Source organism: Theropithecus gelada, chromosome 10, assembly GCF_003255815.1.
Source record: "Theropithecus gelada isolate Dixy chromosome 10, Tgel_1.0, whole genome shotgun sequence".
Classification (NCBI taxonomy): Eukaryota; Metazoa; Chordata; class Mammalia; order Primates; family Cercopithecidae; genus Theropithecus; species Theropithecus gelada.
Genome location: NC_037678.1, coordinates 11,142,741 through 11,168,085, shown reverse-complemented (window position 1 = coordinate 11,168,085; position 25,345 = coordinate 11,142,741). Strand labels below are relative to the sequence as shown.

General features: G+C 54.2%; 1 protein-coding gene across 2 annotated transcripts in view; it reads left to right on the top strand.

Annotated features, from left to right (window-relative positions):
- Positions 1-23,535, top strand: part of TAB1 (TGF-beta activated kinase 1 (MAP3K7) binding protein 1) — a 40,058-nt gene extending 16,523 nt beyond the window's left edge. The window contains exons 2-11 of one of the 2 annotated variants that reach the window (XM_025400764.1): positions 1,320-1,456; positions 1,836-1,989; positions 3,128-3,214; positions 3,744-3,882; positions 4,747-4,860; positions 5,555-5,666; positions 7,659-7,803; positions 12,722-12,944; positions 14,054-14,216; positions 22,922-23,535. In XM_025400764.1, coding sequence (XP_025256549.1) covers positions 1,320-1,456; positions 1,836-1,989; positions 3,128-3,214; positions 3,744-3,882; positions 4,747-4,860; positions 5,555-5,666; positions 7,659-7,803; positions 12,722-12,944; positions 14,054-14,216; positions 22,922-23,000 — 1,353 coding nt within the window. In that variant the 3' untranslated portion in view covers positions 23,001-23,535. Of the gene's footprint in view, positions 1-1,319; positions 1,457-1,835; positions 1,990-3,127; positions 3,215-3,743; positions 3,883-4,746; positions 4,861-5,554; positions 5,667-7,658; positions 7,804-12,721; positions 12,945-14,053; positions 14,217-16,061; positions 17,933-22,921 lie in introns of those variants that run through there. The other variant, XM_025400763.1, reaches the window with a different exon arrangement.
- The last annotated feature ends 1,810 nt before the right edge of the window (positions 23,536-25,345 follow it).

Genomic DNA, 25,345 nt, shown 5'->3' with positions numbered 1-25,345 from the left:
AAGTGCTGGGATTACAGGCGTGAGCCACTGCACCCAGCCAATACAAATTTTATTTTCCTTGAAATTGGACTGTGGTTCTCCCAGTTATTCCAGGTTGCTCTAGTTCTGCACGGTGGTCCTGGGAGTGCCCCTGTGAACAAGGCACAGTTCTCAGGTAGGAGGCCAGATTTGGGGCAAGCTTTCCGGGAGAGGCAGGGAATTGCACCTGGGCCTTGCGTCAAATCGCACCTGGGGCTTAAAAAATACGGATGCTCAGGAGGTACCCTAGGGAGATTTGGGAAATTCAGAAATTGCGTTTGGGCCAGAGCTGGGGCCAGAGCCTGGACCGCTGTGTGAGTGTGTTTAAAGCTCTGCAGTGATTATGCTGAACAGCCTGGTTTGAGATCCTGTGGGGTGGAATGGGCATTGCAGACAGGTAGGGGTGCTGGGACCAGGGTGCCGTTGGGGTACATGAGAGGGCCATCAGCCAATCCTGGGGAGGGTCATCCTGAAGGAAGACCTCCTGGAGGTGATGACTCCTGAGCCAGAGAGTCCCGAAGGACCCAGGGAATTGCTAGGGAAGAAGAAGGGGGGTGTTCATGTGGAGGCAAAGAGCAGGGGATGGACAGGGCTGCAGGCATTCAAGACTGGGAGGGAAGGATGTGGCAGGGGAGATGGGAGAGGACTCTGGGGGTGGCATGAGGATGTCTTATAAACCAGCTCATAAACTCTGACTTAAAAGCCAGTCTCAGTTACTCTCCCTGGCACTCGGAGGTCCCAGTGCCAGAAGAGTGACTGAGACTAGCTTATAAGTTGGAGTTTCTCCAGGCTGGGTCTTAGATCACCTGAAAGCATCACCCATGGGGAGCAGCTTGTGCTGCAGATGTCCTGGGCCCTGCCCAGATCAGTCATTCTGAGGATGGGGCCTGCAGCCTGCAGTGTTGGTAACCAGTGCTCAAGGGATTCCTTTCTGGTGTGCTTTTGGAGCCAGTGCAGTAAGAGGTGGGGTCCCCAGAGTTTCCTGCCAAGAGTCTGCGACATTTGTGTGTTTCGCTAGGTTTCATAACAGCTCACTCCTGGAGGCCATTGCTGTGCCTTACATTTAGGAATGCTGGAGTCTTTCAGTTTTCCTGGGGAACCAGTTTGTAAATAAGCCATAAAAACAGCAAACCCTTCTGCAGGTGTCTGTTCATACAAACATTATTGTTTTTCAGAAGGAAGTGGAACCCTCTGTGTAGGGCTGCGGGCCTGCTAGTTTTTTGTTGCAGAAGCAGTAGGTGAGGTGGGGTCTACCCTGCAGACGCGGTGGCACCTCACGGCTTCCTGGTGTCCTTCCCCAGGAGCAGCAGCCAAGCTGGACAGATGACCTGCCACTCTGCCACCTCTCTGGGGTTGGCTCAGCCTCCAACCGCAGCTACTCTGCTGATGGCAAGGGCACTGAGAGCCACCCGCCAGAGGACAGCTGGCTCAAGTTCAGGTGTGTGTGCCAGCGTTTCTGTGTTGGGCCTAGGGAGTTGGTTGGTTTGCGAACAAGGAAAGACACCGACCTTGCAGCTTTCTCGTATGGGCTTGCCAGTGACATGTGGCCGGTGAGAGGTGGCCTCTGCTGCTGTCCTTTACACTGCTGGGCTTCAGACCAGCCTAGGGCCTGCTCTGATGGGGTAGCATGAGCATGGGGAGGAGGGTATCCCAGAAGGTCATAGCCAGAGTGAAATGATGGCCAAAGCAGGGGACCCAAGAGGGCCCCTGAAGCTGCAGCTGCTGTAGCTTTAGCCTCCCCCAATTCCCTTCCCTTTCTCCCTCCACCTCCATGAGACCCTGGCCTCAGGCCTCCCTCTGCCCTCTCCCTCTTCCAGGAGTGAGAACAACTGCTTCCTGTATGGGGTCTTCAACGGCTACGATGGCAACCGGGTGACCAACTTTGTGGCCCAGCGGCTGTCCGCAGAGCTCCTACTGGGCCAACTGAATGCCGAGCACGCCGAGGCCGACGTGCGGCGCGTGCTGCTGCAGGTAATGGTGCGGGGGCTGGCAGTGACCCAGCCACATCATGTCCCCCACCCCAGGGCTTGGGCCCTGCACCGCTAGCATGTTGCCAGGGTTGGTGTGAAGATCCTGCTGGCCCCTTCACCCCGGTAGAGGAACAGCTCCCAGCGAAGGCCCCCCCCCAACCCAACAGAAGTCCAGGACCAGCCAGTGAACAGCAGGCCTTCAATGGCTGGCAGGGGAGGTACTGCTGGAGACGGGGGGCATTTAGGGATGTGAGCTTGGAGAGAGGTGTGAGGTGGGAACAGGGCAAGGCCTGGTAGAAATGGGGTCATTTAGAGCTACCCCTTTCTTTCCTGTGTGGTCTGGTGCTCAGCCTCCAGGTGCAGGAGGCATCCCTGGGCGTTCAGGAAAGACCTTGCCTCCCGCTTCTGAGGGGCTGCTGCCCTCGTTGTCTGGTTCCACGTTTCTGCTTGTGCTGTTGGGAGCTTTCCTCCCGGCATCTCCTTTCAGGAGCATGTCTCAGGCCCATGTTAGATGAGAGGGTGGGCTTCTGTTCCTGGAGAACAGTGGTGCCAGCCTTTTCCTGCCCTTCACAGCCTCAGGCTCCATTGCCAGTGATTCTCAGCAGATCTCACACTGGGGAGAAGGTGTCAGTGTCACTAGTGTCCTGGGGCCAGCAGGGTTTGACAGAAGGCTCCCAGGAAGAAGTTGTAGTAATCATATGAGCTGTCATAGGCCTGGCAGTTTCTCTGAGCAGGTGCCTTGCTGAGTGCCAGGGTGTACTGTCTTACCTCAGCCCCGGAACAACACTTAACCTCCATTGTGTGAGAGTGAGGGGGCCAGAGGTCACACCAGCCGGGCCTACGCCAAGCCTTTGCTCTTAGCTTCCGCACTGTCTCCTGCCCCAGCCCTCTGCAGTGCCGCCTCTGCAGGGTGCACACCCGTGCAGGGCTGAAGGGCTTTGTCAAAGACAGTGATCTCCAGGAAGCAGCTGGTGCCTTGCAGTGCTGGGCCAGAGGCAGGACTGTCACGTGGAAAGCCCCATCACACGAGGACCTGCAGTGAATACAGCGAACCTGTTGCTATTATGAATAGAGGGCATTTTAGCACCAGTGACAGTGTTGTTTTGAACCAGCCTTTGCCCTGTCCTGTGTCCCTCTAGGCCTTCGATGTGGTAGAGAGGAGCTTCCTGGAGTCCATTGATGATGCCTTGGCTGAGAAGGCAAGCCTCCAGTCGCAACTGCCAGAGGTAATTTCCCCAGCTGACACCCAGGGGAGTCAAGTCCAGGCCCAGCTTTGCAGGGAGCGTGGACTCATCTACTTTGTCTTGACATTACTGGGCTAGAGCAGCAGGAGTTAGGGAGGGAGCAGTTCCTGATGGGGGACCCTGGTGGGTGGCCACAGGTGAGGGACCTCACTGCCCTGCTGTGGGCAGCTGCACATTGAAGCTCAGCAGTGGCTAGGCAGTGGTGGGCATGAGAAAGGGCTTTTCCCAGTCGTTTAACCTGAATGGGTCCCCACCCTTGTCACCCACCTGCTCACATCGCCCACTGCCACCTGGAGCGCTGACCTCCGTGCTGTGAGTTAGGTCATCTCCAGCTTTCCTGGAGGAACCTCGCCCTGGAACTGCAGAGCAGGCTTCATCCTGGCTGTGCCGTGGACCATCTGTCTGTCTGTCCTCCGGGCCCTCGGATCTTTGCTCTTAAGAATAGAGAGGGAGAGGCTGGGAGGATGGTCCAGAGTTCCGTCCTGCCCTGACCCTCTGCTGACGGTTGTAGGGGGTGCCCCAGCACCAGCTGCCTCCTCAGTATCAGAAGATCCTTGAGAGACTCAAGACGCTGGAGAGGGAAATTTCGGGAGGGGCCATGGCCGTTGTGGCGGTCCTTCTCAACAACAAGCTCTACGTCGCCAATGTCGGTGAGCCCCCTCCTGTCCCAGGGCGGGGAGGGCTGGGGAGAGGTCAGCCACAGGGGCTGGTGCGTTATTTGACAATCTGCTTTCCAGAGACTTCACGCACTTTAAAGCTAGGGTTTCCTGAAACCGTTTGGGTATGTCCCTCTCCACAGTGATGCCTCAGTCCCAGCTGGAAGGGAGAAGGGACGGGATGGGAGGCAGGTGTCCTGGCCTTTAGTCCCTATTCTGCTTCTTAACTCGTTCTGGGCGAGTCAGGGCCGCTGCTTCTGGAAGAGGTTACCTGGCCATGACAAACCAACCAGCATTCCCATGAACAGCTGCGAGATGGGGCTAGGTGACAGGGGCATTGGGGTTTGTGAGAAGCCAGACAGGTAGGTGCAGGTTACAGTAGAAAGAACTCTGTGGAGACCCCTCTGATGATACTGCCTTTTTTTTAATACTCTAGTGGAAAATTTTCCACAATATAGAACAATAGAGTGACTGATATTTAATGAACATTCATGTGCCCATCGCCAACCCCAGCAGTTATCAGCTGTGGCCAGCCGCCTTTTACCTGTGGCCTTTTGTTCCCACGTTCGCTATTTTGAAGCAAACACCAGTCACTGTAAATAATTCAGTCTGTATCTCTAGAGAAGAGTTCTGTTTTACAAGATCATAATCCTGTGATTACACTGAAAAAGTTAAACCCAATTCCTTTGTATCATCAACCGTCCCTAACTGGTGACTCACCCCGTTGGTCTGAGCCTGTTTTGCCCATTTCAGGTATTTCCACGTGTGAGATGCCTGCCTTTTCCCTCCCTGCCTTCCCAGTATGTCCTATTTCTCTCTGTGCGTGGTCTTTGCTTAGCTGTTCACATTCCGCCACAGGTACAAACCGTGCACTTTTATGTAAATCGACAGTGGATGGGTTGCAGGTGACACAGCTGAACGTGGACCACACCACAGAGAACGAGGATGAGCTCTTCCGTCTTTCGCAGCTGGGTAAGTGGGGAGAATACCTGGTCGAGGGGTGAGTGGGAGCGGAAGCTGATCCCTGTGGGCTCACCCTTCACCTGCCTTTGGTAGAGAGGCGTGTGGTAGAGGGGCTGCAACCTTGGGCTCCCTGGCCAGTCTGCCTGGGGTTCAATCCCAGCTCTGCTGCTTACTGGTTGGTGATTGGAACTTACTTAAGTTTTCTGTGCCTCCGTTCCCCGCCACCCCGTGTAATAAGGATAATAGTAACCTGCCCCGGGATGCTAGGAGGATTCAGAGTTAGTGCATGTGAAACTCTTCCTGGAGTGCCTGGCACACAGGAGGCATTTACTGTTATTGATGGAGACTGAAAGAGGCCAAAGAAGTCCAGGGAGCCCAGCTGCTGCCAAGCTGCTCCTTCCCTTCCCAGTGAGCTCCAGGCAGATGTGGGGCACACGGGATGGGCAGGGAGATGGCAGGCAAGCTGCTCCGTGCTGGGTGGTGCCTGGAGGAGGGGCTCTGAGTGAGGCATGTTGTGATGGGCGTGGGGACTGAGGACACCAGGGACTTTGGGTCAGCTGCTCTCCCAAGCGTCCTGGTGTTGTCTTCATTTCCTATTCAGTGGGTCCTTATTGCCTTCTTCCCATGGCTATGTCTCTGTCCCCTTCTTTTTGTTCCTCTTTGTGAACAAGGAGCAGGATTATTGCATTGTTTCCCTCCATAGGCTTGGACGCCGGGAAGATCAAGCAGGTGGGGATCATCTGTGGGCAGGAGAGCACCCGGCGGATCGGGGATTACAAGGTCAAATATGGCTACACGGACATTGACCTTCTCAGGTAGGTGCCAGCCCAGCTGTCCCTTGTGCTTGAAAGAACAGAAGGTACTAGGAAGGCCAAGATGGGAGGATTGATTGTGCCGGGAGGTCGAGGCTACAGGGAGGCATGATCATGCCACTGCACTCCAGCCTAGGCAACAGAGCAAGACCCTGTCTCAAAAAAAAAAAAGGTCCAGAAGGCCTGGGGCAGACGCAGACTATAGACCCCAGTAACAGACGTACAGTCAAAGTAGTTCACAGCCCAAGCAGACTCTTTCTTCCTCCCAGAGAGGTTGGTTTGGGGCAGGTTAGGCCCAGCAGGCCAGGAGTTGGGTACTGTAGAGACGAGGGGTGGAGTTGAGGAGCTGGGGCAAAGCTGAGGCAACTAGTGCCACAAGGGAGGCAGGCGAAGCCAGAGTTGGCATGGGATGGACGGACCAGGCCTGTTGGTCCGTGCCGCCCATGGGTGCGGCAGAGGTGTGAGATGAATTGTGTATTTCCCTCTGAGGACACGTCCTCTGGGTGTCATCCCAGTGCTCATGGCAGCACAATGGGCAGTCATCATCATGAGGCTGAGCCCGTGCAGAGCTCTGGGCGTAACTTCTTTTATGTATTTCCTACTCAGGCTCCCTGAGGCAGTCACTGCCATCACCCTAGAGCCATTTTCATAAGAGGAAACTGAGGCATGGAGTTACCAGACAGCCCACCCTGGTCATGGGGTTGAACTCAGGCAGCTGAATTTGGAATATGTGTCCTTAACCACCCAGTAACCTGTATGTGAAGTGTTGGTTGGGGAGATAGGCACGTCCACTTGCATGATGCAATCATGGCATTTAATGTCATGGCTGTTCCCAAAGCCAGAGTTCCCATCAGCAGAGGCCAGTCCTCATGGCCTAGAAAGTGCATGTTAGAACTCCTTGCCCTCACGCAGTCTAGGCAATTGAGTTTCGAATGTTTGTCCCTAATTTGTGGGGTCTTGTTTCCTTTATTGGAAAGTACATCCGTTGTATAAAACACTTCAGACAGTGCTGGAGTCTGTACAGGGAAAGGAAGTCTTCCTACCCCAAGCTCCAGAACTCGCTGCCTCACCCCCTCGCCAGAGACTACTAGTTTCTTGTGTATCCTGCTTCAAAATTTGGCCACATGCACGTATACACACACAGTGTCTGTGTGTGTGTGTGTGTGTGTGTGTGTGTGTGTGAGATGTGGGCCAAGGAGCCCGCATCCTTTTCAGAACACCCAGGTGCTGGTGTGTCCTGCCCCTCCCTCTTTTCCTTTTTTTTAAACCCTAAGGTATAATTGACGTACACAAAGCTGTGCATATTTCATGCATACAACTTGATGAGTTTGGAGATACGTTTACACACCCCTCACTGCTATCGTTAAAGGTACCCATCTCTTCATTTTGCTCACCTGCAGTTAGGCTGGTGTCATTCTGTGTAATGACAGCTCTCAGGACCCAGCCTTGGTTGATGGACCCTCAGGAAGTTCTTAGACTCCGCTCTTCTGGATGGTGTTGCCAGCACCTCCTCATGTGCTTACCTCCATGTGCACACACGTGTGCTGGCATGTAATGACTCTGACCCTAGTCACTGAAGGATCCATGTATACATGGAGAGTATCTCGGGTCTCAGCCACCTGTTTTGGAAAAGCCCAAATGATAGCAAGAGGCATGGGCTCCCAGGGATAACCCCTCCCTCTTGCTATCCCACGCCCTGCCCTGCCACCACCAGGCCCTGTGAACAGGATGTATGGAACAGGCCAGAGTCGGGCATTCAATCTTTGTCATCCTGACCTCAGCTGCCTGCCAGTTTTTATGGCCCTCCAAGCTTTATTTTAGCAGCTGCTATAAGAAGATGGGTCTATTTTTCTGACCTTCTCTTTCTCTCTTTTCCTCTTGTCAGGTTGTGTGTTTTATTTTACATTCTGGGCGTAGATTCCTTCCCTCAGCAGAATCAGCATCCACCTGGGTGCTGTTCTAAGCAAAGCTCTTCCTTCCACTCTCTCCCCATAGCGCCGCCAAGTCCAAACCAATCATCGCAGAGCCAGAAATCCACGGGGCACAGCCACTGGATGGGGTGACGGGCTTCCTGGTGCTGATGTCAGAGGGGCTGTACAAGGCCCTAGAGGCAGCCCATGGGCCTGGGCAGGCCAACCAGGTGAGTTGGGTCCAGCCAAGCCCACAGCTGGCGAGCATGGCTGGCTTGCACAGCCATGTGCTCACCCTGCCTTCTAGAGCTATGATTCTCAGAGGCCGTCACCAGACATCCCTGGGTTCAAAGCTGGGGGAAGGAGAATCCCAGAGCTCTAAAAACACCCATCCCACCCAAAAACTTGACTCATTTTAGGCTTGAAGCAGTGTTAGTCCCCAGAGCCTGAGCAAGGCCTGAAGGGACGAGGGGGAGATGGATGTGAATTGCCATGGGCACAGCGTTACTGTGGGACGGCCAGGAAGGGGCCAGGGCCAGGAAGAGAGCACAGAAAGAGATGTGGCCTGCTGCACAGAGCTGTGGCTGCAGAGTCCCTCCCACACCCATCACTTCCTGCCAAGGGTCTGGCGGCTTTACTGCCCTCCCTGAGTGGCAGACAATTTACAGTTTGCTTCTCATTTCTTTTTTGTTTATTTGTTTGTTTTTTGAGACAAGAGTCTCACTCTGTCACCCAGGCTGGAGTACAGTGGCATGATCTCGGCTCACTGCAATCCCTGCCTCCCGGGTTCAAGCAATTCTCTGCCTCAGCCTCCCAAGTAGCTGGGATTACAGGCGTCTGCCACCACGCCCGGCTAATTTTTGTTTTTGTTTTTGTTTTGAGACGGAATCTCGCTCTGTTGCCCAGGCTGGAGTGCAGTGGTGCAATTTCGGCTTACTGTAAGCTCCACCTCCTGAGTTCACGCATTCTCTTGCCTCAGCCTCCCGAGTAGCTGGGACTACAGGCGCCTGCCACCACGCCTGGCTAATTTTTTTGTATTTTTAGTAGAGATGGGGTTTCACCATGTTAGCCAGGATGGTCTCGATCTCCTTACCTCATGATCTGCCCACCTCAGCCTCCTGAAGTGCTGGGATTACAGACGTGAGCCACTGCGCCTGGCCAATTTTTGTATTTTTAGTAGAAATGGTTTCACCATGTTGGCCAGGCTGGTCTCAAACTCCTGACCTCATGATCCACCCACCTTGGCTTCTCAAAGTGCTGGGATTATAGGCGTGAGCCACTACACCTGGCAGTTCACTTCTCGTTTCTACAGTGGGGATGGTAACATCTACCTTTGTGAGATCGCAGTGAGGTTAGGCGTGGTAAACATAGGCCCTCAGCTGGGGGGCTGCTTATTTTTCTTACACCTTGGAGTCACCAAAGTGTGACTTCAAGACAGTCATGTTAGGGATGATCTCAAAGAAAAACTGCCTTTCCCTGACCTTCTTGGGTTGCTGACTGGCTAAGATAAGTTCAGTTTGTGTTCCTTCTCCTGTCTGTGATTCTTGTAGGAAGATAACCTTTTCTGCTTTGACTTTTTTTTTTAAGACTCGCCGTGTCACCCAGACTGGAGTGCAGTGGCGTGATCACGGCTCACTGCACCCTCAACCTTCTGAGTTGAACCGATCCTCCAGCCTTAGCCTCCTGAGTAGCTGGATCTATAGGTGTGTGCCACCACACCTGGCTAATTTTGGTTGTTTTTTGTTTTGTTTTGTTTTGTTTTGTTTTGTTTTTTTGGTAGAGACAGAGTCTCACTATATTGCCCAGGTTAATCTGAAACTCCTGGTCTCAAGCGATCCTCCTACCTTGGCCTCCCAGGATGCTGGGGTTATAGGCATGAGCCACTGTGCCCAGCCTGCTTTGTCATTTTTAATTAAAAGTCATGTATCGACCGGGCACGGTGGCTCATGCCTGTAATCCTAGCACTTTGGGAAGCCGAGGCAGGTGGATCACTTGAGGTCAGGAGTTCGAGACCAGCCTGGCCAACATGGTGAAACCCCATCTCTACTAAAAATACAAAAATTAGCTGGGCATGGTGGCAGGCACTTGTAATCCCAGCTACTTGGAAGACTGAGGCAGGAGAATCACTTAAACCTGGGAGGCGGAGGTAGCAGTGAGCCGAGATTGTGCCATTGCACTCCAGCCTGGGCAACAGAGCAAGACTCCTTCTCAATCAATCAATCAATATCATGAGGAAAAAGTCTTCTTTAAAATGTGTAAATTTTTATTTCAATAGCTTTTGAGGTACCAGTATTTTTTGTTATAGGGATGAATTATGTAGTGGTGAATTCTGAGATTTTAGTGTACCAGTTATTCAAGTAATGTACACTGTAACTAATGTATGGTGTTTTATCCCTAGCACCCCTGCCACCCTCCCACCTTGAGTCTCTAAAGTTCCATTGTATCACTCTGTATGCCTGTGCATACTCATCATTTAGCTCCCACTTATAAGTGAGAACATACAGTTTGTGGTTTTCCACTCCTGCGTTACTTAGAATAATGGCCTTCATCTCCATCCAAGTTCCTGCAAAAGACATTCTTTCTTTCCTTTTACTGGCTAAGTAGTATTCCATAGTTTATAAATACATTTTCTTTATCTGCTCATTAGTCAGTGGCCACTTAGGCTGGTTCCACATCTTTGCAATTGTGAATTGTGCTGCTATAAACATATGTGTGCAAGTATCTTTTTCATATAATGACTTATTTTCCTTTGGGTAGATGCCCAGTAGTGGATTGCTGGATTGAATGCAGATTTACTTCGAAAAAGTCTCAAGTGCCTAACTATCCCCCGGTCCCGGTCCCTGTGTTCTGATTTCTTTTTTTTTGAGATGGAGTCTTGCTCTGTTGGCCAAGCTGGAGCGCAGTGGTGCAATCTCGGCTCACTGTAACCTCCGCCTCCTAGGTTCAAGTGATTCTCCTGCCTCAGCCTCCTGAGTAGCTGGGACTGCAGGCGTGCGCCACCACCACACCCGGCTAATTTTTGTATTTTTAGTAGAGATGGGGTTTTGCCATGTTGGCCAGGCTGGTCTTGAACTCCTAACCTCAGATGATCCACCTGCCTCGGCCTTCGAATGTTCTGGGATTACAGGTGTTAGCCACCATGCCCAGCCTGTGTTCTGATGTCTTCACCTGTTATATAAGCTTACCATTCCTTCCAGTAGCCTTATAACATAGAGGGACAGGGGCTTACTTCCACGTAGAATAGGGAATTTGGGGTTCATGGAGTTCAGAGTCTTGCTGGAGGTGATGTTGCTGCTTAGTGATGAAACTGAGCCCACCAGGACCAGGTGCAGGCCATTTGCTATTACCTGCCTCTGCCCTCCTACCCCCGCCCAAAAGAAACTTTACGATGGTGCAAAAGTGATACATATTCAGTGGGGACCGTGCTCCAATACCCCTACAACCATTCTGTTTTTCACTGTTAATACAGTACTCAATAAATTACATGAGATTTGGCTGGGTGTGGTGGCTCATGCCTGTAATCCCAGCACTTTGGGAGGCCGAGGCGGGCAGATCACTTTAGGTCAGGAGTTTGAGACCACCCTGGCCAACATGGTGAAACCCCATCTCTACTAAAAATACAACAACAACAAAAAATTATCTGGTGCATAGTGACACACACCTGAAATCCCAGCTACTCAGGAGGTTGAGGCGGGAGAATTGTTTGAACCTGGGAGACAGAAACTTGCCGTGAGCCAGGATCATACCACTGCGCTCCAGCCTGGGCAACAGAGTGAGACTCTGTCTCAAAAAACAAACACACAAAACAATTACATGAGATTCAACATTTTCTTATATGTTAATAAAATAGACTTTGTACTAGATGATTTTGCCCAGCCGTAGGCTAATAGAAGTGTTCTAAGCACATTTTAAGGTAGGCTAGGCTAAGTGCTGATGTTCAGTAGGTTAAGTGCATTAAATGCTTTTTCAACTTACTATATTTTGTTCCTTTTTTTTTTTTTTTTTTTGAGACAGTCTTGCTCTGTTGGCCAGGCTAGAGTGCAGTGTCAGAGTCTCAGCTCACTGCAACCTCCGTCTCCCGGGCTCAAGCAATTCTCCTGCCTCAGCCTCCCGAGTAGCTGGGATTAACAGGCATGTGCCACCATGCCTGGCTAATTTTTGTATTTTTAGTAGAGACCAGGTTTCACCATGTTGGTCAGGCTGGTCTCGATCTCGACCTCAGGTAATCCACCCACCTCAGCCTCCCAAAGTGCTAGGATTACAGGTGTGAGTCACTGCGCCTGGTCAACTTACGTTATTTTCAACTTACAGTGGGTTTGTCAGGACATAGCCCCATCCTAAATTGAGGAACATCTGTATACTGGACAGGGACTTCTCTTATGTCAGGGACCCTGTTTTCATTCTGTATCCCCAGTTCCTGGCAAAATCCTAGCATGTATAACATCGCCTACAACAAGTTTGTTCCAGGAAAGAGTGTTTCATAATAATGACACTTGCTACTGGGCTTTTTTCTTTTTTTTTTTTTTTTTGAGATGAAGTCTCGCTCTTGTCCCCCAGGCTGGAATGTAAGTGGTGCTATCTTGGCTCACTGCAACCTCCGCCTCCTGGGTTCAAGTGATTCTCCTGCCTCAACCTCCTGAGTAGCTGGGATTGCAGGCACCTGCCACCACACCCAGCTAATTTTTGTATTTTTAGTAGGGACGGGGTTTCACCATGTTGAGCAGGCTGGTCTCGAACTCCTGACCTCCAGCGATCTGCCTGCTTTGGCCTCCCAAAGTGCTGGGATTACAGGCGTGAGCCACCGTGCCTGGCAGGTACTGGGATTTTTAGTGGCTGACAGAATGCTCTCACAGCATTGTTAGTTAATCCTCATATTCACCCAGTGAGATGGATTTTCTCCCCATCCTAGAGGTATGCACCCAACAATCAGAGCAGTCACAAGGGCACACACTTCCTAATGAGAAAGTTCCAGAAGGATTATCCTGAATACCTTGAAAGGCTCAGATTTCAAACTTGGCTGGCAGGCACTCCCTTCACCTGCTGCGCTATTGACCGCTAAATCTCCTGATTTTAAGCTCTGAGATTATGGCCCACACCCCCCAGGCCACACTCCGTTCCTTACCAGGTTCTTCCTCCCCCCTCCCCCAGGAGATTGCTGCAATGATTGACACTGAGTTTGCCAAGCAGACCTCCCTGGACGCCGTGGCCCAGGCCGTGGTGGACCGGGTGAAGCGCATCCACAGCGACACCTTCGCCAGCGGTGGGGAGCGTGCCAGGTTCTGCCCCCGGCATGAGGACATGACCCTGCTGGTGAGGAACTTTGGCTACCCACTGGGTGAAATGAGCCAGCCCACACCGAGCCCGGCCCCAGGTACGTGTGCTGTACAGACAGGCAGTGCCTGGGGATGCCATCTAGGGGCCAGAGGTGGGTGCAGAGCCCCCGAGGCTGCTTGAAACGGAGATGGAGTCAGGGGGCCTGGCTCTCAGTGGCTCTAACTCAGGTTCTCTTGACTTTCAGCCTCTCTGAGCTGCATGTTGATTTTTGCTTTTTTGTCTGTTAAATGGAGGTTAATACCACCTGCCCCGGCAACCTCCCAGAACCTGAGTGCACCAGCAAGCAATTCACAGAGCCCTGAAGCCCCATAGTAGAGATGATGGCCACCACTGATTGAGTGCCTACCGTGTGCCAGGCCCACAGCCTGCATTATTCCCTTCGGTCCTCATGGGTAACCCTAAAGACAGGCGGTACCCCTGTTTTCCAGAGGGGGAAACCAAGGCTGAAGAATGAAGGGACCTGGAAGAGATGAGGCATGTGGACAAATGGTCAGGCCCCAGGGCCTGTCTGTCCCTGGGCTGCACTGGAGCAGGGCAGGGAGAAGGACGTTTTGCTTTCTACCTATGTCATTCTTCAACCAAGTTCTCAGGAGAAGAGGCGGCTGCTTTCTCCTGTGCTCCCCGCAGTGCTGCTCAGCACCAAGACCTTCGGTTCCCGAGGGCTGCATTTCTTTTTCTTTGTTTTAAACAAGCAAACCTTAGATAAAGCTCAGGCATCCACAGACAGATTTGTTCTCCCATGGACACCAGGGTTATTGAAGTTTCTTTGGCCGTTGTTATTGCAACCATATTTTTATTGGGTCAGCCTCAACTGGGAGCAAACTTATCCTCTGGATTAAAGCATCCGTGGGAAGCCAGGCAGTAACCCTTTCCTTGAGGCAACTTGAGCACCAGCAGGCTTTACTGCTAGCTTTATTGCTACAAGGAGTTCTCAGCCCAGCCTGGAAGAGTCTCTGCCAAGGGACACTCCTCCTGAGCTGTCCCAAGGGGCAGGGGGCCGCTCTGGGCTTGGGGAGCCAGGCATGGCCGCCACCTACACTCAGCCCTCAGGCACCACCCCATCAGGCCATGGGAGCAGCTTTGCCCCTGTTAACCCGGGTGTCTCCTCAGCCGCTGCCTGAGGCCCCCACTCTCTTCCTCCCAAAGCTGCAGGGGGACGAGTGTACCCTGTGTCTGTGCCATACTCCAGTGCCCAGAGCACCAGCAAGACCAGCGTGACCCTCTCCCTTGTCATGCCCTCCCAGGGCCAGATGGTCAACGGGGCTCACAGCGCTTCCACCCTGGATGAAGCCACCCCGACCCTCACCAAGTAAGTCCCTCCCCCACTTAGCCACCCCGAGCCCTGTCCCCCCATGGGTGCCCTGTGGCACCGGGACAGAAATGACCATGGGGCCAAGGCTTGTGGATAAGATGCCCTGGGGTCTGGAAGTCCCCAGCTCCGTGCCTTGTGAGGGAGGTCTCCCTAGAAACTGAGGCAGGTGGGGTTTTCGGTCAGGTGGCTGATGGTCCCAGCCTACTTCTCGTAATTTCTTGTGGGCCGGTCTGCTGGTTTCAGTCAGTGGAAGGTTCTCTTTTCATTCCCTACCTGGGTGTGATGTGGGGTGGCTTCCTGTGATATGGGGTGACTTCCCTTGGTGTCTTTGCTTGGGGACATTGGCCTGTACTGGCTTGTCAGAGCCCGTGCTTTCTGGCTAATGTGCCTGATTTTAGCTTTGAAGGGAGTTCTGTGGTTTCTGGGCAGGGGGCGAGGTAGAGACAGCAGCCTGAGGGGGTTGCAGCTAGGCCCCGTCCAGCCGCAGACCTGCCTGAGTACACCCCACCCCCTTCCCTTCCGTAGAATGTGCACCCCCCACACCAGGGGACCCGGATCTGGTTTCCACATTCCAGCCCTGCATGGAATGATAGAGATGCCACACCCAGCCCACTCTGAGGATGGAGTGCGCAGGATGTGGCCAATTAGAAAGGCCCTGGAGGGGGGTGGGTGGCCTGTTTACCTCTGCCTCATCAGGGGGCCTTCCTTTCCCTCTGCCTCTGAGTCGTGGATGCTGCGACTACTGCCACAGGGCTAGAAAGGCCTGCCAGACCGAGCAAGCTCCGTGGGCTTCCTGAGTGCAGTAGGGGTGGCCTGTCCAGTACCCCTGCCAGGCTGCTTGGAGGAGTCCTCCAGCTGTGTCCACAAAGCAGAGTGGGACTGCTGTGGCCCTAGACAAGGCAGGACAACCCGCCCTCCTCCGCTGCCTATGTTTCTCACTCCCTTCAGCGTCTGAGCCGTGGTAGTTGGTCCCGTCATGGGCCAGCCCTCTGCTGGTGCTGGGCAGCGCTAACAGGCAGTTCCAGCTGTGACTTAAGGTGGGTGCCTGTCCCCACCCAGCTGATGAGAAGAGAGTGAAGGGGAGGGGGCGAAGGAAGGTTTTCTAGAAGACACCTTGCCCGCCCTGCTGAGTAGGACCTGGGTTGGGAAGGCTTTAGAGAGATGGTAATGGACAGTCGGTGGCTCAGCTGCACCTGGGGAACTTCCTGTGATGGCGGGAGTGCTCGCATGAGTGCTGTCCTGTCACAGCGTCTCCAGCCACTTGTGGCTATTAGACACTTGAACTGAGTGTTCCATTTTCTTTCTTTTTTTTTTTTTTTCTTTGAGACAGAGTTTCACTCTTGTTGCCCAGGCCGGAGTGCAATGGCAAAATCTTGGCCCACTGCAACCTCTGCATCCCAGGTTCAAGCAATTCTCCTGCCTCAGCCTCCCAAGCAGCTGGGATTACAGGTGCGCACCACCATGCCCAGCTAAATTTTTTTGTATTTTTAGTAGAGATGGGGTTTCACCGTGTTGGCCAGGCTGGCCTCGAACTCCTAACCTCAGGTGATCCACCCCGCCTTGGCCTCCCAAAGTGCTGGGATTACAGGCATGAGCCACTGCGCCTGGCCCATTTTCTTTACCTTTAGTTCATTTAAGTAGCCACATGCAGCTGGTGCTTCAAAATTTGACTTTTTATCTCTTCCTAAGAGCATCTGGCTGGGCCAGCTCTTACGGTCGCCTCTGCCAGAAAGGCCTGTGGCCCAGGGGGGTGGTAGAGGCAGGGGCCATTCTATCCCCACACTGCCCCAGCCCCCTTGACCTGACTGCTCCTGATTGACTCCCTCCCCTGTTGTCCCACAGCCAAAGCCCGACCTTAACCCTGCAGTCCACCAACACGCACACGCAGAGCAGCAGCTCCAGCTCCGACGGGGGCCTCTTCCGCTCCCGGCCCGCCCACTCGCTCCCGCCTGGCGAGGATGGCCGTGTTGAGCCCTACGTGGACTTTGCTGAGTTTTACCGCCTCTGGAGCGTGGACCATGGCGAGCAGAGCGTGGTGACGGCACCATAGGGCAGCCGGGGAATGCAGCCCAAGCAGGGCCTGGCGTGGGGCAGGACAGGGTCCAGCCTTTTCCTAACATCTGCCTGTGCCACAGCGGCCAGCAGGCACCCCGTCCTCAGCCCACAGCAGACTCTATCCCATGGCTCTCCGGGCAATAGAGGGTGTGAGTGCAGCCTGGACCTGTGGTTCACACCTTGTTACCACACAGGAAGCTGAAGGCTACTTCCTCGCAGGTGGCCTCAGCCAGGACCATCGCCCTTTCTCAGAGCAGAGGGCCAGGTGTAGAAGCCGCAGCAGTCCTGCAAGCCGCCCGAGCCTCCCCAGCAGCCTCCTGCAGAGCAGGAAGAGGCGCACTGTGAACCCTGAGTGTCGCAGGCCCAGTAGACTCTGCTGTCCCAAGCCCACCCCTCCTCCCACCATCACCTCCCTCACCTCGGGACAGTAGCCCCCCGCTTCTCCAGCCTCTCAGCCCTGTGCTCCTACATCCAGAGTGGAACCCAGGCTGGTGCCCATGTCTGTCCCTGGGCCCCATCCCTGGTCCTGCCTTGGTTGTGTCATCTGTGGTAAACGTTCGGGAGGACCAGGGCAGCATCCGGGACCTGGGATGGCCACAGAAGGGGCAGGCCAGGTGGAAAGGAGCCAGGGGGAAGTGGTCTAAGAGACCTGGAGCTGCCAGAGGAGGGCAGCCTGGGCCTCCCCCGAGCCGGGCATGCGGGAGAGGTGGGGACTGACCCTGGCAGACTGAGGCGGGGGCTGCTCTTGTCAGTCCTGAGCCAGGGTGAGCTAGTGTCGCCTTGCGTTTTCCTTCTGGTGCTGCGAAGACCATAGGCTGGCAGGCGGCTGAGATGAACTATCTTTACCACTGATGAGGGTCCTCTACCGGCTGAGGGTAGCAAGCAGGGGTTGTGAGTCAGGCTGGGGGACTCGTTTGAAAGAAAGAAGAGTGGAAAATGGTTCCAGGAGGGAAGAGGTTCTTTGAGACACACTACCCTGGGAGGCGCAGGAGAAGGGTCGGGCCGGCCCGGCCCTGGGCCAGAGTTAAGACTATTTCACACAGGTTCTCTGCCTTCAGTGGGGAGGGGGTGCCACCAGGGCTGTCGGCCGGGATTGCCACTCCTGTTTCAGAGGAGGAAGCAGGCCGAGAGAATTGCACCTTGGCCAAGCCACACAATCAGTGGGGCAGTCAGAGCTCAGACCTGAGCCATTCAGTCAGTGTCCAGGGACCCCCGGATTCTCCACGCCCTCCCCAGCTCCCAGTCTCCCTGCCTGCCATGTCCCAGACCAGCCCACCAGCGACTGGCCACTGTTGCACAGCCTCCAGGGTGCTTGGTCTCTGCAGTCAAAAAGGCCTGACCGCTCTGTGACCCAGGAATCCATTTTCCTGCGGCAGAGCAGGGCCTGGTGTGGAACCAGGGAGCTGCGGGAATCCACAGCAGAAATGGAAGAAAAACAGGTCTCAGCCCAGGATCCTCACTCACTCCCCGACCCCCCACTTTGAAGCCATCTCTGTTCTGCAGGTGAGAGGATTTAAAGTCAGTCACAAAGGCTTGGGAACAAAAGGAATTCTCTTCCAAGCATGCCTCTGTGGTGCTGTTTGGTCTCTAGAAACAGGGTCACTTTTTTAATGCAGTAAAGAAGTAATAAATGGTGGCATTACACATTGTGATATTAATAGTGCTGTTGCTCATGTTTCCTGTAACTCGCAGCGGCCCTAGGAGGTGGACGCCTCCCCTCTTCACTGCCCTGGAGGTTCAAGAACTCTGCTCACCAGGCTGCTAAGTGGCAGGGCTGGGATTTGAACCCAGGCCTTCTGGCGCATTCCACGCTGCCACCCCCACAGCCCAGGGGAAACATGGCTTGCCTGTTACCTCCCAGGCCCACTCTCAGGCCCAGATGTGTTCATGCACATCTGGAGGGGGTGACAGGGTTTTCCCTGCTGCAGGCCAAGCCCTCTGGCCCATGACCAGTGGCAGGGCTGTGGTGCCAATTCCACTCTTGCTGAGAGGGAGCCTAGAGTCTTGGTGTGTGAGTGGTGCTATAGCCGCCCAGTGCTCAGGTCACGAGGGCGAGGCCTTGCCCTCTTGCTGGCTAGTTTGCTTTATTGGGTTTTGCTTTGGGGAAGGATCTTCTATAAATCCCAGTCCATAGAGCACTTCATCCTGCTTTCTGGGACTTAAGAACTCATCCCTCTAAGAAGAGCCTCTGCAACAGAAACCAAAAGAGTGCATCTGCCTAGGAACAAAGCCACGCTTTGTCTGGTGTGGTCAGAGGGTCCCGGATGTCCCCCCCTCCGCTCTGCTGGGCAGGGACTGTGCCTGCAGAGCTTCCTTCCAGGATCTGTCCTTCTCAGCCTCCCCAGCCGAGCCGCCAGGGGTCCTGAGGACCTCTATGGCCCCTGAACACTCCTGGAGCTGTGGTATCAGCCCTGTCACCCGAGAGAGACATGGTGAATAACTGAGGCACAGACAGGTTCAGGCACAGTCCTGGTCACAAGTGGCCACCATGCAACTCTAGTCCCCAGGCCTCTCCCAGCACCTGCTCTGCCCTAAGTGTGTGGGGCCAGGTGCTGCACTGTTGGCTTTGTGTCCCCTGTCCCCAGCCTTGGTGTTATTTACTGCACTTGAACCTGTCTCCTGGAGGGAAATGAAGGTGAGAGGGACGCTGTTTCAGCCAAGAGGGGAAGCTCGGGAGTGGATTTGAGGACTTAAGGGGCCAGGAGTCAAGGTAAGAAAAGTGAACAGCACAGCCAGGCGGAGCTGTGCAGTCCTGGGCGAGAGTCACTACCACCATCCGCATCCCCATGTGGCATCTGACACAAGGCGGGCCAACATGGCCCTCTCCAGCCTGTCTGCCTCCCGTAGCCTCCATGGGGAAAGGCCTGAGGTAGGATCAGATGGAACCAGAGAAACCCATCCCCCACCCACTGCCCCTACCCACTCATTCCTTAAAGACATCAGTCTCCGCCAGGTGCCGTGGCTCACGCCTGTAATCCCAGCACTTTGGGAGGCTGAGGCAGGCGGATCATGAGGTCAGGAGATCGAGACTATCCTGGCTAACACGGTGAAACCCCGTCTCTACTAAAAATATAAAAAATTAGCCGGGTGTGGTGGTGGGCACCTGTAGTCCCAGCTACTCAGGAGGCTGAGGCAGGAGAATAGCGTAAACCCGGGAGGCGGAGCTCGCAGTGAGCCAAGATAGTGCCACTGCACTCCAGAGCCTGGGCAACAGAACGAGACTCCGTCTCAAAAAAAAAAAATCACTCTCTCCCAAAACCCAGCTAGGTCCCTGGCTCCACGGAGGTCCTAGCCCTCAGAAATCCCATTGTCCCGGGGCAGGGGCAGGTGGGCTGGGGGCGCCGCAGCACCTGTGAGCCATCTTCACTAGGAGTTATACCATCCTGGTCTGGTCCTCTGATTCTCTCATGAGCCAGGAGCTGGTGGCAGAGCCGGGAGCAGAGCTTCAGAGCAGGCTCCCCATGATGCCCATGTCGGGGTGTTTCTGCCATTGGCAGTGAGGGCAGCAGGGCCCGTGTGGAGTGACTCCAGGCTGCTCAGACATCAAAGGGAAAGGCACCCAATTGTGCTGTTTGTGGGGCTAGTTCCTTCTTGTCCTTCAGGTCTTAGCACAGATGCCCCCTCTGGAGAGAGCCCTTCCCTGACCCCCCACCCCGCCACCCACTGCCCGTCTCCCTGTTTCCTCGTAGGACACTCTCTGCCTTTATGCGTGTGTCCTCTCGCCTGCTCCATGGGGGCAAGAGCTTCCTCTCTGTTACTCCACTAGGTCCCAGTCAGGCACGCAGCAGCCTCTCTCACAGGCATGGCATGAGTCAGGGAGGAAGGGACGGAGGGAATGGTCGTGTGACCTTGGGCAGTTACTTTGGCTGGTTTTTCATGTACAAAATGAGGCAATGACCCACTTAGACTGCTGAACACATCGAGTGGCCATAGCTGTGAGAAGTGAGACCTGCCCTTGCCCTACTGATGGAGAGTCAGGGACAGGTGACAAGAGCGTTAGCTGAGATGTCCACCTGTCCGCTACATGCCTGTGGGCACTCTTGTGCCATGAGGGCTCGGTCTGGACCCTGGTGGAAGCAGGTACTGAGTCGGCGCTACCTGCAGCCTCATCAGAGCCTAGCTCTTGGGCAGCGGGCGTGGTTCTGGCCTCTTCACAGTCGAAGCGAAGACAGAGGCTGTGGGCCAAGCTCCTGAAATTTCCGTCGACAAGGGCATCTTTCATGAGTCTCCTTCTGGGCCCCCTGTCTTGGAACCAGACAAGGATGCAGATCTCTGCCAATCCCGATGAGCTCGCCGGAGCACAGGCTGTTCCCACGCAGAGGTGATGTCAGCCCCGAGCAGAGACAGGCACTTGGCATTCCACGAGCCTGGGCGGCCGCGTCAGGGACAGACGCAGTGTCTGACAGCCGGCTTTGAGAAATATTGACACCCGTTCACAGACTCCATTCCTGCCTTCAGAGACCCCCAGAAAGGTGAAAGGACCCCAGGCTGTATGACCAGTCACCTGATCCAGCCCCTTCTTGTCCTGGTTCTCCCATCACAGAGGGGCCAGGGCAGAGCAGGAGTGGGCCTGAGAGCCCATGGCTGGTTTCCACATGCGCCACAATTAAGCTCCTGCACTCGGCATTTCAGCAAAGCCATCTTGTGCTGACACCAGAACCTTCTGTGGGTCCAGCCTCCTACCTCTGGGCACCTGCTGTGTGGGAGTCACTCCCTTCCCCCAGACCTGGATGCGCCTCCAGTCATCCCAGTAGCTCAGGGCCGGCCCCTGGGATGTGTCTAAGAACATGAGTGGACAAATAGACGGACTGCCCAGAGCAGGGCTTCTGGGACTTCATTGCAGGATATGTCGTCACCCTACAGAAAACTACCCCCGCCCTAGGACGCCACGAGTTTTGAGGTTTGTAAGAAATTACGTGTCTCATTTATTTTGAACAGGTGAATTTTGCAGTCAAATGCTTGTGTTCCATTTGAGTACAAAAATAGCATTATCTTTTCAAAAGTAACATTTTGAAATTATTCGTTAAGTAAATTGATGCTTCAGGAAGAGCCGTGTCAATCCTGTAGGTTTATAGACCCGTGCTTCACAGGAAACCCCAGCAGGTCCCCGGCTGCGGGACCCGGTGATCCTAATGAAACTCTCCACTGCTCAGGGCCAGGTGCCCTGCTGGGAGCTTGCAAAGCCTTCACTCCCGCAGCCCTCACCCAGCCGCTGAAGGGCAGGTATTTGTGTCTGAAGGTTCGCTGGGTCCTACTGCTGGCACCCATTTTACAGATGTGGAAAAGCAAGCACAGACCAGTTAAGGAGCTTGGGCAGAGTGACTGGGAGACAGTTTAGCTCCGTATCAGAAAGGCCTTTCTAAGCGTGCGTGCTGTCACATGTGAGCGGCTCCCTGTGGGTGTTGAGGGCACATCACAGGTATGAGTAGCCACCGCACACACTGGGCATCACATGGGCTGGGGAGCCTGGCCCTACAGCCAGTCCTTTGGCCATGAAGAGGGGGTGGCAGTGAAGATACAGAGTCCTTGGCTTCACTGTAGAGTCACAAATCCGGGCTTCCAGAGGGAGGCCAGCCAATCTGGAACCTAAGGAAACCCACATGCTGCTGCAGGGGTTTAATGGTAGGTGGGGCTGACAGCCTCCTTCTGGCCTGCCCCCAAGACCACGTGACCGTCCCCGACCTGGTGCTTCTATAAGTCCCACCTCCCAGGTGCCCCTGGGCGACCTGGGCCCATAAATCTCTCTGATCCCCATCTCATCCTCAAATGAAGGTTTACAGCTCAGCTTTAAAAAAAAAAAAAAAGGCCGGGCGCGGTGGCTCAAGCCTGTAATCCTAGCACTTTGGGAGGCCGAGACGGGCGGATCACGAGGTCAGAAGATCGAGACCATCCTGGCTAACACGGTGAAACCCCGTCTCTACTAAAAAAAAAAAAAAAATACAAAAAACTAGCCGGGCAAGGTGGCGGGCGCCTGTAGTCCCAGCTACTCGGGAGGCTGAGGCAGGAGAATGGCGTAAACCCGGGAGGCGGAGCTTGCAGTGAGCTGAGATCCGGCCACTGCACTCCAGCCCGGGCGACAGAGCCAGACTCCGTCTCAAAAAAAAAAAAAAAAAAAAAAAAAAAAAAAAAACTTATGGGTTCTAGCTGGGTACAGTGGCTCACGCCTGTAATCCCAGCACTTTGGGAGGCCAAGGCAGGTGGACCACCTGAGGTCAGGAGTTCGAGACCAGCCTGGCCAACATGGTAAAATCCCATCTCTACTAAAAATACAAAAAAGTATCTAGGCATGGTGGTGCATGCCTGTAGTCCCAGCTACTCAGGAGGCTGAGGCAGGAGAATCACTTGCACCCTGGAGGCGGAGTTTGCAGTGAGTGGAGATTGTGCCACTGTACTCCAGCTTGGGCAACAGAGCGAGACTACAAATCAAAAAAAAAAAAAAAAAAAAAAAGTTCTGACTATGTTCCAGACATGTAGCTGACATGTAATCTCATTTAACCTGGCAAAGATTTGGTATCCGTGACCCTATTATAGAGATGAGGAAACCAGGCCTCAGAGAGGTTTAACAAGTTGCCCAAGATCACACAGGAGCAAAGATTTAAACTCTGGACTTTTCTCTTTGTGCCAGGAAGTTTCCTCTTGATTCTCAGAGACGCAGGCCTGAAAACAGATTTGACAGCCATCCCTCTGTGCCAGTTAAACCTGCTGGGGAGCCTGACCCCAGAGTAGGAAGGAAATGCTCACACCACAGGACCCTCTGGAAGCTGAGATCATCCTGGGGTTTTGTCACCTGATCTGACTTGTGCACTGGGATCTGCTCATACCAGGCCAGGCCCCACTCCCCCCTGGGACTAGGCAGACCCCCTCCCTCATGCGTCTGTGTCCACCGAGGCTTCCCTCACCTAGAATGGCCCATCCTTCAGGACCCAGCTCACTCGCATCTTCTCTCCGGGAACTCACCCCACAAGGCTGTCCTCTGCTCTGGTGAGTTCAGGGCTCCTGGAACTTGGTCTGCAGTGACCCTGGGGTTCCTGGTTAGGACCCATGTTCTCTAGGTCCTAGCACCCTGCATGGGGCAGTGTTTGTGACATTGGGCCCAGCTGTTCTGAGGGAAGGACTCCAACCTTCATCAGGCGTGGCCCGAGATGTGGGTGGCCCTGGGCATGGGGCATGGATGCATTGCGACTTTGGTGGGCCTCTTCTGCAAAAAAATTTAAAATTATACTTTATGACTGTTGATAGATAAATATATTAAAATTTCTCTTTGAGTAAAAGTACATTTTCTTCTGTTTTAACGGTAAAATATGGCTCAAGCCTGTAATCCCAGCACTTTGGGAGGCCGAGACGGGCGGATCACGAGGTCAGGAGATCGAGACCATCCTGGCTAACACGGTGAAACCCCGTCTCTCTTTTTTTTTTTTTTTTTTTGAGACGGAGTCTTGCTCTGTGCCCCAGGCTGGAGTGCAGTGGCGCGATCTCAGCTCACTGCAAGCTCCACCCTCCGGGTTCACGCCATTCTCCTGCCTCAGCCTCCCGAGTAGCTGGGACTACAGGCACCTGCCACCACGCCCGGCTAATTTTTTGTATTTTTTTTAGTAGAGACGGGGTTTCACGGTGTTAGCCAGGATGGTCTCGATCTCCTGACCTTGTGATCCGCCCGCCTCGGCCTCCCAAAGTGCTGGGATTATAGGCTTGAGCCACCGTGCCCAGCCGAAACCCCGTCTCTACTAAAAAATACAAAAAACTAGCCGGGCGAGGTGGTGGCGCCTGTAGTCCCAGCTACTCGGGAGGCTGAGGCAGGAGAATGGCGGGAACCCTGGAGGCGGAGCTTGCAGTGAGCTGAGATCTGGCCACTGCACTCCAGCCTGGGCGACAGAGCGAGACTCCGTCTCAAAAAAAAAAAAAAAACAAAGGGAAATATTGCTGGGTGAGGTGGCTCATGCCTGTAATCCCAGCACTTTGGGAGGCCAAGGTGGGCAGATCACGAGGTCAGGAGATTGAGACCATCCTGGCTAACATGGTGAAACCCTGTCCCTACTAAACAAAATACAAAAAATTAGCCAGGCGTGGTGGCGGACGCCTGTGTTCCCAGCTACTCGGGAGGCTGAGGCGGGAGAATGGTGTGAAGCCAGGAGGTGGAGCTTGCAGTGAGCCGAGATCGCGCCACGTCACTCCAACCTGGTCAACAGAGGGAGACTCCGTCTCAAAAAAAAATAAAATAAAATATTTCCACAGCCCCCTGAAAGGATGGTGGGCCCAAGGGTTCATGCCTGCTGCACCTCATCAGGAGGCTGGCCGTGCCTCGGGGGGACCAGTGGGGCCTAAACCAGCCTCTTCAGTGCAGTGACGTGCAGCTAACATCCCCATTCCAGCCTTCCTGAATTTTCAGCCACCCTGGGGCCTCAGACCCAGGAAGAAGATGGGAGAACCGGCAGGGGGAGGTGCTGAGGTGGGAGAATCGCTTGAGCCTGGGAGGCAGAGCTGCAGTGAGCCGAGATCATGCCACTGCACTCCAGCTTGGGTGACAGAGTGAGACCCTGTCTCCAAAAATCCAAGAAGCTTTCAGTAACAGGTGGAAAGAAATCCGGAGATGACAGAGAGGGATGTCCCCTCGTACTCCGCTCCTTTCCTCCAAGCCTTTGCTGTGGCTGCATCGGCTTCCCGGTGCGCCCTCCCTTTACCCCAGCCAGCAACAAAGCCTGCCGGGCACTAGACACCGTGTGTGCAGCCAAGTAGGGGCTGAGGCTGGCAGGGTGGAGAGAGGGGAGGCAGTCAGAAAGTCTCGGTTAAGACTCTGGCCCTGCAGTGGCTGTCTTTGGGGAAGATAAAACTACATCTGGAAGTCTGGCCAAAACAGCCAGAATGGGCCCTGAGACCCAGGCCAAGGGGAGACCCCTTCTGTCTGATGAGTTCTGGAACCTTCCCAGAGCAGGTGGGCTCTGCACCGGGCCCTGGAATGCTCCTGAGGGGTCTGGGCTTCCTGGGACTGACTGCCAGGCTCCTCCTGTGCTGGCGGCTTTGCTAAAGATGACGGACTAAACACATTTGTCGACTTTCTACCCCTCCTGAAACCC